Source organism: Chrysemys picta, chromosome 4, assembly GCF_011386835.1.
Source record: "Chrysemys picta bellii isolate R12L10 chromosome 4, ASM1138683v2, whole genome shotgun sequence".
Lineage (NCBI taxonomy): Eukaryota > Metazoa > Chordata > Testudines > Emydidae > Chrysemys > Chrysemys picta.
The window spans coordinates 53,372,088-53,382,226 of NC_088794.1; the positions used below are offsets into that span (position 1 = coordinate 53,372,088).

Sequence of the window (10,139 nt, forward strand, 5' to 3'; positions counted from 1 at the left end):
TTATGAGAACAGACATGCTCTGGAGGTAGAGCCTATAGCAGGGGTCGGCAACCTTTCAGAAGTGGTGTGCCGAGTCTTCATTTATTCACTCTAATTTAAGGTTTCACGTGCCAGTAATACATCTTAACGTTTTTAGAAGGTCTCTTTCTATAAGTCTATAATATATAACTAAACTATTATTGTATATAAAGTAAATAAGGTTTTTAAAATGTTTAAGAAGCTTCATTTAAAATTAAATTAAAATGCAGAGCCCACTGGACCAGTGGCCAGGACCTGGGCAGGGTGAGTGCCACTGAAAATCAGCTCCCATAGGTTGCCTACCCCTGGCGTATAGAAAGGAGATGGCTGGCACACTTTCTAAAATCATGTATCAACCATGTTTTCTTTAGTCTCTCCTGTTGTATAATCCAGGGAGCAGATTTGTGGGTAGACTTTTGGCAATGAACAATTAGATACAATTTTGTCTAAATATTTTGTGATCTCTCATATATCATTAACACTGTCAGATTAAAAATCATGGATCCTAGCAATTGCCAAAGGTGCTGTAAGTTTAATGGACTTGTCTCCTTAGAGACTGCTCCATGCAAGGACTGGTTGGCATGGCACTTTGGCCCCATGGAATAGAGCTATGCCAGCTTTATACCACCTTGGGAGTCCCCTGTGTGCTGCCTTAACTGTAAAGCAGCTGGAAATGGGAGTGAGGGGGGCAGAGATGTGGCTTTTATGGATGTGCACAGCTTCTAAAAAGAAACAAACTAATAATAAACAGTGTTTGGGGACAGTTTGAGCTGTTGTTCCCTTGATCATCCTCCATCAACCTTGTGATCATCCTCCCCAGTGTGATTAAGGAGGGGGTGTAGGGCTGAACTAGGAGGGAAGGCCTTCGAAGCCAGAGGCTAAGCGACCAAGGGGAGCTAGCAACAGGGGACTGCAAACGGGAGTTAGAGAGGGCGAAGGAGGGTCCCCTGCTGAACGAACAAGGTGCGAGTACTAACCTTGGGGTGAGTGAGTTTGTTTGGCTGTTTGTATTTTTCTTTTTCTTTCAGGTTATTTCAGTTACAGCGTCAATTGGGATTGTGTATTTGGGGACAGTTTGAGCCATTGTTCCCTTGATCAGCCTCAATCAGCCTTGTGATCACCCTCTCCCTGTGTGATTAATGAGCAGGTAGGGCTGACCTAGGAGGGAAGGCCTTAAAAGCCAGAGGCTAAGCGACCAAGGGGAGCTAGCGAGTTTGAGAGAGGGAGTCATAATTTTATTGTTATTGTTAGGAAGGGCCACATCGCCAGTGCCAACACTGCTTCTGTCTCCTCCACCTGCGCCTGTATCCAGACAGACAACCGAACCATATGTAAGCGGGGGAATGGTCCCGCTATTGTGGGGAACTTTCCTGACTTCTGCACTACCCCGGTGAGGTGGGCTAGCGAAAGGATCTGAGTCCCCGCTCCCACTTCCTTTACCCAGAGGCCTCCCTGCCCTTGAGGGCTCCCCTTCCACTCTCCCGTCTGTCTGAGTCCTCGTAACCCCAACAAGGCTGGGCCCAGGATTCCTGGGGGGGCTCGACCCCCAACCCTGCTGTGGTCACCTAGGGCAGGGGCTAGGGTGTCCCCACTCCGGGGTACTCTCTCTGCACTGGGCACCTCCCTGACCCACTGATTATTCCATACAATTTAAAGCAAACACAAGTTATTTAATTAACAATTAATCTAAAGAAAAGAACAAGGAAAAATGGGAAAGGTTAAAGGAAAACACATCACCCTGCTCTGTGGCAGGGAACATCACAAACAGTGTCTCTGAAACATCAGGGCAGGTCACAGTCTGCTCCTTGTAGGTCCCAGGCTCCTTCTCAGGCCCTGGCCGTGCTGCAGAGACGCTGCGGGTTGGACCCTTGCAATGGTGGTGGCCACACACCTCCGGGCTTTGAGTGGTGGGACCCTTCTTCCCAGCGTCAGCCCCCCGTAGGGTTAAGGTCCCCCTCCCGGTCTGGCCTGCAAGGGCCCTTGTCTGGGGGTGTCTTTCTGTGCTGGGCCCTTTGCCCAGGTCCCCCCTTGGCTGGCCCCACTTGCTCACCACACCTGGCTCTGTGGCTGCAGCTCTGCTCCCAGCACAGGATCTGCTCCCCCTGGGCTGCGTCTCTGGCTCTGTGGCTGCAGCTCTGCTCCCAGCACAGGATCTGCTCCCCCTGGGCTGCGTCTCTGGCTCTGTGGCTGCAGCTCTGCTCCCAGCACAGGATCTGCTCCCCCTGGGCTGCGTCTCTGGCTCTGTGGCTGCAGCTCTGCTCCCAGCACAGGATCTGCTCCCCCTGGGCTGCGTCTCTGGCTCTGTGGCTGCAGCTCTGCTCCCAGCACAGGATCTGCTCCCCCTGGGCTGCGTCTCTGGCTCTGTGGCTGCAGCTCTCTAGCTCAGCTTGGGCCCCTGCTTTCTCCTTAGCTCGGCCCCACTCAGTCTGACCCAGGCAATTCCAACTCACACGGAGGACGGGACCCACCCTGGCCTCCTGTCATGCTGATTAGCCTGCCCGCCCTGTCAATCAGGCTTACCTGGAGCATTGGCCTCTCGCCATTGTTCCTGGGGACTGTCAGTCTCAGGGTCCTGATTTCCCATCGACCCCTCCCCTTTTAGTTCTGGGAGCTAGCAACCAAAACACCCCCACTGAATGTTAGTAAGGGGGCAACAGTCCCCTTACATTCCCCCTTGCTAAAATTCTGCCACAGCTACAATATTCACACCAGTACATCCGGGCCCCATAATAACAACATATACCCACATCATATTATATTAAAAATCCATTAACAATTATCAAAAGAACATTTAACATACCTAACATTCCACATGTGCTTCTTAATACCATACATAACAATATTCATTAAAACACTACATAGAACCAATAACATAATTATCTCTAAGTCTAACAGGAAGTACACCCTTATTAGCCCTCTGGGACCTTCTTAAGACTGGTGGTTCGTTACCCATATTTTCTATTTCCCTATCCTCGGGTAATACTGGGTCAGTTTGAAGGATCTGGCCATTCTCGTTAGGGTTTGGGTTTGCCCCACTCTGTCCCCCTCTGTATTCGGTTTGTGGGACTAGAACCATTTCCCAATTGGTTTCAGCCTCCTCGGGGTGTACTGATCTACGCCTCCTATGGTCCCTGTCTGGACTAAGGGTGCAATGTTTCAACTGGTCCCTATGTACTACTCTCTCAGGACCTCCTCGTTCAGGCCGGATGGTGTAAACTGGTAGCTCGGGATTGTTGTGAGCGACTACAATGTGGGGATTTGACTCCCATTTGTCCTGTATTTTATTACGCCCCCGGTGTCTATGGTTACGAACTAGTACACGGTCACCAGGCCTGATGAGAGCCCCACTGGACTTGCGATCATAAGTCCTTTTCCTACTCCGGGCTGTGTCTTTAGTTGTATTGAGAGCAACGTCACAGGCTATCTTCAGCCTGTCATGGTGACCTTTGACCCAGTCATCCAAATTGGTCACCTCATCCTCCTCAGGGCCCTCTCTGTCCAGAATATCCAATGGCAACCTGGGATCCCTCCCAAACATGAGATAAAAAGGAGCGTAACCTGTCGACGAATGAACATGGCTGTTATAGGCCAACACCAGCTCAGGGAGATGTTCCTGCCAGGCTCGCTTCTTTTCTGGCGGGAGCGTTCTTAGCATGTCATGCATTGTCCGGTTAAATCTCTCGCACTGAGCGTTTCCTTGCGGGTGATAGGGTGTTGTTCGGCTTTTGGCTATGCCATACAATTTACACAATTCAGATATCACCTCTGATTCAAAATTCCTCCCCTGATCCGAGTGTAACCGTGCCGGACAACCATAGTACACAAACCAGTGTTTTATGAGGGCTTCAGCCGTTGTCCGCGCTGTCTGGTTTCTAGTTGGAACTGCAACAGTGAATCGGGTGAACATGTCCGTGAGAACCAGTATGTTCTCATACCCCTCTGAAGATCTCTCTAGCCGTGTGTAATCCATCGCTAGGACCTCCATTGGGGCAGTCACATTAGTACAGGTCAAAGGGGCTCGGTTGGGAGGAAACACATCCTTGGCTAAGGCACACCGTTTGCACTGACGGATCCACACTTGCACGTCGCTACCCATCGTGGGCCAGTAATAGTTTCTCCTCATTACCTCCAGAGTGCTCCTGTCTCCAAAATGCCCCCCATGATCATGCCTGGCTTCATAAACTTGACGGCGGAGTGACACAGGCACCACTAACTGCCACACTTCTTCACCATCTCGAGGATGATATGTTACCCGGAACAGCACTCCACGATGTAATCTAAGTCGTTCCCACTGTCTGGCTAGCTTCTTAGACTGGGGGTATCTGGCCCCAAATCTCCTGTCTGGCCTCGTTTGGCTCATGACTGCCACTAAGACAGGTCCAACATCACCTTCTCGTTGCAGAGTTTGAATCTCCTCCCATGAGTACCCCGAGATTATTGCGCTCTCCCCTCTTACCAGGTTTTGTACTGCATCCTTTACCGTCACTTCGTCCTCGGGCTTTGGATTCTCTAGCCACAAACACGTACGCACGACATCTGCAGGAATGACTAGGAAGTCTTTCTCCAGATCCTCGCCCTCTTCTGATTCCTCCTCCAGAGGCAATCTAGACAGGGTGTCAGCATTGATGTTCTGCCTTCCAGGTTTATACTGTACTTCAAAAGTGAACTCAGCGAGTTGGGCCACCCAGCGGTGTTCCATTGCACCTAAGTTAGCCGTTGCCAGGTATCGGAGTGGATTGTGGTCTGAGATTACCGTGAATTTAGAGTACACTAAATAATCCTTAAATTTTTCAGTGATAGCCCACTTCAAGGCCAGCAGTTCTAGTTTAAAAGCACTGTAGTTTTTGTCATTTCTTTCTGACCTCCTCAGCCCTCGGCTCGCATATGCGATCACACGCTCGGCCCCCTCTTGCTTCTGGCTGAGCACCGCACCTAGGCCGTGCAGGCTCCCGTCCGTTGTCACTATAAATGGCAGGCTAAAGTCAGGATATGCAAGCACAGGTGGTGACATCAGCCGATGTCTTAATTTGTCAAAAGCTGTCTGACAGGCATCATCCCACACAAAACATTGGTCCCTTCCCTTCCTTTGGGCAGGTTGGCCCACTAGTCCATATAGCGGTGCAGCAATGTGCGCAAACTTTGGAACAAATCGTCTGTAATAGCTCATGAAACCTAGAGCCTGCCGCACTTGCTTGGCATTCTTGGGGACCGGCCAATTTTCCAGCGCCCTGGTCTTCTCTTCATCTACCTGGATTCCATCCTTTGAAATCACATGGCCCAAGAATTTGACTTTTTCACGTAGGAGGCAGCACTTACTCGGCTTCAGCTTCAATCCATGTTCCTTCAATCGTGTGAAAACCAAGTCCAATTTTTCCATATGACTTTCAAAATCCTTGGAAAACACAATAACATCGTCCAGGTATATCAGCAAAGTGTCTAAGATATAGTCTCCTAACACCCCCTCCATTAGTCTCTGGAACGTAGCAGGTGCATTACACAAGCCGAATGGCATACGTGTCCATTCAAACAGCCCAAACGGAGTCGTCACGGCTGTCTTTTCCCGGTCTCGTTCTTCCACTGCAACCTGGAAATAACCAGAAGTTAAATCGAGGGTTGAAAACACTCTTGCACTTCCTAATGCATCCAGTGACTCTTCCACCCGGGGTAGCGGGTAGGCATCCTTGTGCGTTACCTCATTCAGTTTCCTGTAGTCACAGCAAAATCGCACCCCACCATCTTTTTTTATTACAATCACTGCGGGTGATGCCCACGGACTGTGGCTTTCTTTAAGGACACCTTGAGTCACTAGGTCCAGAATGTGTTTTTTTACCTCCTGGAACACTCGTGGTGAGATCCGCCGGTGTCTCTGTTTTATCGGGACAGCATCTCCAGTGGCTATTTGGTGTGTCACTGTGGTGGTGTAACCAAAGTCCCGCTCATCCCTGGAAAAGACCTCTTGATGTTTCTCCAGTAGCGCCCGCAAACGGCCAACCTGTGTAGGGGTTAGCTGTTGGAGGTCCACTTGGACTGGAATGGGTAGCTCTCCATCAGGTGCCGCTTGCGATGTGATAACCTGTGTGCCTTTTTTTACTTCTGTCACCCGCAGCTCATCCCCATTTTCTTCCAAGGCCACCCCCACTGGGGGCACCACTCCTTCAGGACGGTGTACTTCTGCCACTCTGGTTCGGGGGCACAATTTTATGGCCTTCTTACTTGAGTTTAACAGCCTGACTGGCACTTTTCCTTTGCTGGCATTAGCAAGTACATTTGCAACCAGGAGCCCATTAGGGAGACTGGCCCCAGGTGTTGGCTCGACAAGCACTCTGTATCCGTCAAAGTCGCTTGGCACCCGGCAGCGCCCATCAATAATCTTCTCACTCCAGGGAGGTATAACCACCTTCTGTCTCCCTGCCACCTTAACATAGCCAATTTGTCCCGTTGGACCCGGGAAACGTCCATGTCTCTCCGCTTGGGCTAGTACCCGCTTCAGTGTAGCGTCCTTCCTAGGCTGCCCGTGACGGTTAATCTCCAAGGTTCCTTCTCCTACCAACAGTAATTCTTTCAGCTCTCTTATAATATTCATCCCGAGAATTCCCGGTACTCTGTTCTCCATTAAAGTCTTTCCTGAAGCTGTGTCCTTTAGGATAAAGATGCATTTCCCAGGGATTGTTCGACCCATGTACCCTACATCAGCTTCAAGACACCCCACCACAGGGATGGCAAGTCCATTAGCTGCCGTTAGCTGTACAAATCGGGTATTATGCATGGTCAGATCTCTCTCTTTTAAGTAGTTTCGGAAATATGATTCAGAAATAGTGGTGACTTCTGAGCCAGTGTCTATCAAACAGCGGGTTCTCACCCCTGCTATGGTTATATCCACTGTCAAGCAGTCCCCAAAAGCTCGGCCACAGAAGTCGTTGAATACACTAACATCATCAGGGTCCTCTTCCTCGCTGCTGACACACTGCCCTTTTCCTAGGGACAGCCGTAGAAACCCTTCAGTCCCCACTTGGCCTTCTGATGGTTGGCTGCTTGCTCCCAGTGCCTCTTGAATTTCAGGCGCCTGGGACTCCAGTCTCCTTCTCAGTGTACAATCTCGGCTGGTATGTCCTGGCCTTTCGCAAGTATAACAAATGTATCTTCCCAGCTCGTCCTTCAGTGGAGATCTTCGGGATCCTGGGGCCCTTGGATATCTTGGCATATTAGTGGGAGGTTTTCCTTTCATCACCTCAGTCATCACTTTCAGCATCTCCCCCTGCTGGACCGCCAGTTTTTGGACAGCTTCACTTAAGCTTTCCAATGTTAGCTGTGTTTGGGGCAGGGCCTTTTCCCCAGCAGCTGCATTCACAAGGCCACCACTTCGTATACGGGGGTTAGTCTTGGCTGTCTCTGCCACAGGAACTTCCTCTTCTTCTGACCACATAATGGCAGCCTGCATGAGTTCATGGAACTTCTTACTGGGCTCTTCCTTAAACCTCCTTTTCATTTCACGGCGGAGGGAGTCATCCTGGAGCCCCAGCACCAACTGCTCTTTCAGAACCGTATCTGGGTCTGGAACTCGCTGAGGGTCTCGCCGCTCCACTCTGCTCATTTTCTCCTGGAGGTCATATGCATATGCCCGGATAGTTTCACCGGGCTCCTGCTTTCTCTCAAAGAACTCCTTTAGTCGGGTTCCAATAGGTACCTTGTCCCCATACACTTCTAGGAGGAGTTCAAATACCTTTTCCACATTTTTTTTGTCCGCCACTGCCATGAACTTTACTGTGGCCTTGGCCTGGCCCTTGAGGTGTTCCTCTATGAAGTCTACATGATCTTCTTCAGGTACTCTTAGCACACGCAGAGCCGCCTTCACAGACTTGACCCACTCTTCTACCGTAATGTCTCCTGGTCTTGTCGGGAAGCCACCAAACTCTGTGACCTTCTGCTCCCGTGGGACATAAATAGTAGGGGGTTTCTTAGCTTCTGCTGCCTGTTGGTCTATTACTGCCTTAGCCAGTGATAAGGCTTCTCTCTGTTCTGTTCTAGCTTGCTGTAATGCCTCAGCTTGGTCTGATAATCTGCGCTGAAGTTCAGCAAACTGGGCCCGTAGTTCCTCAATTCCAGCCATGGTAGGATGCTCAACCAGGCCCGGACCGTGCAACTAGAATTCAACAAGTAAACCAATGGGGTGGACCCTGTGGATAGGATCCTGTTCGTGACGCCAATTATGTAAGCGGGGGAATGGTCCCGCTATTGTGGGGAACTTTCCTGACTTCTGCACTACCTCGGTGAGGTGGGCTAGCGAAAGGATCTGAGTCCCCGCTCCCACTTCCTTTACCCAGAGGCCTCCCTGCCCTTGAGGGCTCCCCTTCCACTCTCCCGTCTGTCTGAGTCCTCGTAACCCCAACAAGGCTGGGCCCAGGATTCCTGGGGGGGCTCGACCCCCAACCCTGCTGTGGTCACCTAGGGCAGGGGCTAGGGTGTCCCCACTCCGGGGTACTCTCTCTGCACTGGGCACCTCCCTGACCCACTGATTATTCCATACAATTTAAAGCAAACACAAGTTATTTAATTAACAATTAATCTAAAGAAAAGAACAAGGAAAAATGGGAAAGGTTAAAGGAAAACACATCACCCTGCTCTGTGGCAGGGAACATCACAAACAGTGTCTCTGAAACATCAGGGCAGGTCACAGTCTGCTCCTTGTAGGTCCCAGGCTCCTTCTCAGGCCCTGGCCGTGCTGCAGAGACGCTGCGGGTTGGACCCTTGCAATGGTGGTGGCCACACACCTCCGGGCTTTGAGTGGTGGGACCCTTCTTCCCAGCGTCAGCCCCCCGTAGGGTTAAGGTCCCCCTCCCGGTCTGGCCTGCAAGGGCCCTTGTCTGGGGGTGTCTTTCTGTGCTGGGCCCTTTGCCCAGGTCCCCCCTTGGCTGGCCCCACTTGCTCACCACACCTGGCTCTGTGGCTGCAGCTCTGCTCCCAGCACAGGATCTGCTCCCCCTGGGCTGCGTCTCTGGCTCTGTGGCTGCAGCTCTGCTCCCAGCACAGGATCTGCTCCCCCTGGGCTGCGTCTCTGGCTCTGTGGCTGCAGCTCTGCTCCCAGCACAGGATCTGCTCCCCCTGGGCTGCGTCTCTGGCTCTGTGGCTGCAGCTCTGCTCCCAGCACAGGATCTGCTCCCCCTGGGCTGCGTCTCTGGCTCTGTGGCTGCAGCTCTGCTCCCAGCACAGGATCTGCTCCCCCTGGGCTGCGTCTCTGGCTCTGTGGCTGCAGCTCTGCTCCCAGCACAGGATCTGCTCCCCCTGGGCTGCGTCTCTGGCTCTGTGGCTGCAGCTCTCTAGCTCAGCTTGGGCCCCTGCTTTCTCCTTAGCTCGGCCCCACTCAGTCTGACCCAGGCAATTCCAACTCACACGGAGGACGGGACCCACCCTGGCCTCCTATCATGCTGATTAGCCTGCCCGCCCTGTCAATCAGGCTTACCTGGAGCATTGGCCTCTCGCCATTGTTCCTGGGGACTGTCAGTCTCAGGGTCCTGATTTCCCATCGACCCCCTCCCCTTTTAGTTCTGGGAGCTAGCAACCAAAACACCCCCACTGAATGTTAGTAAGGGGGCAACAGTCCCCTTACACATGGATGCCTCTACCCAGATCCTGGTGTGGATTGGCACAGACTGTGGCCTGCATTTCCCACTCACAGAAAGCCAGGCTGGGGGGACCATCCAGTGTGAGAGGTGTCTGCTGGTGGAATCTCTCAGGAAACAGGTGGGAGAGCTACAAGAAGAGGTGGCTAGGCTGAGGAGCATCCGTGCACAGAAGAAATTCATTGACAGTATTCATATGGAGACTTCCAAGGCTGAGCATGCTATCCAGCTAGAAAGGACTGCTGTCATGCCACTGGGTGAGGAGGATAAGGCTCTGGTACAGGGAGCACACTGGCTGCTGGTTACTTCTGGCAGCAGGCAGTGCTCCACCCCAACTCCCAACCCACCCACTATGGTGATGGGGAACCATTATGTTGCCCTGGCAACGAGTGATGAGGAATCACCCCCAAAGGTTGAAGAGGAGAAGCCATGTACCCCCAAGACTGGGAGGATCACAGCCACCATTCCCAGGAGGAACGTAGGGTAGTGGTGGTTAGAGACTCT

At 51.8% G+C, this 10,139-nt stretch overlaps 1 protein-coding gene across 1 annotated transcript; it reads right to left on the bottom strand.

Moving 5' to 3' along the window:
* Positions 1 to 1,328: 1,328 nt before the first annotated feature.
* LOC135983027 (uncharacterized) lies at positions 1,329 to 9,479 on the bottom strand. The gene has a single exon (XM_065592261.1). The coding sequence runs from the start codon at positions 8,123 to 8,125 to the stop codon at positions 2,873 to 2,875; it is 5,253 nt and encodes a 1,750-aa protein (XP_065448333.1). The 5' UTR covers positions 8,126 to 9,479; the 3' UTR covers positions 1,329 to 2,872.
* Between the last annotated feature and the right edge of the window lie 660 nt (positions 9,480 to 10,139).

What these genes read in the sequence shown, in the direction of transcription:
- LOC135983027 (XM_065592261.1), bottom strand. Translation starts at nt 8,125, where the DNA reads ATGGCTGGAATTGAGGAACTACGGGCCCAGTTTGCTGAACTTCAGCGC.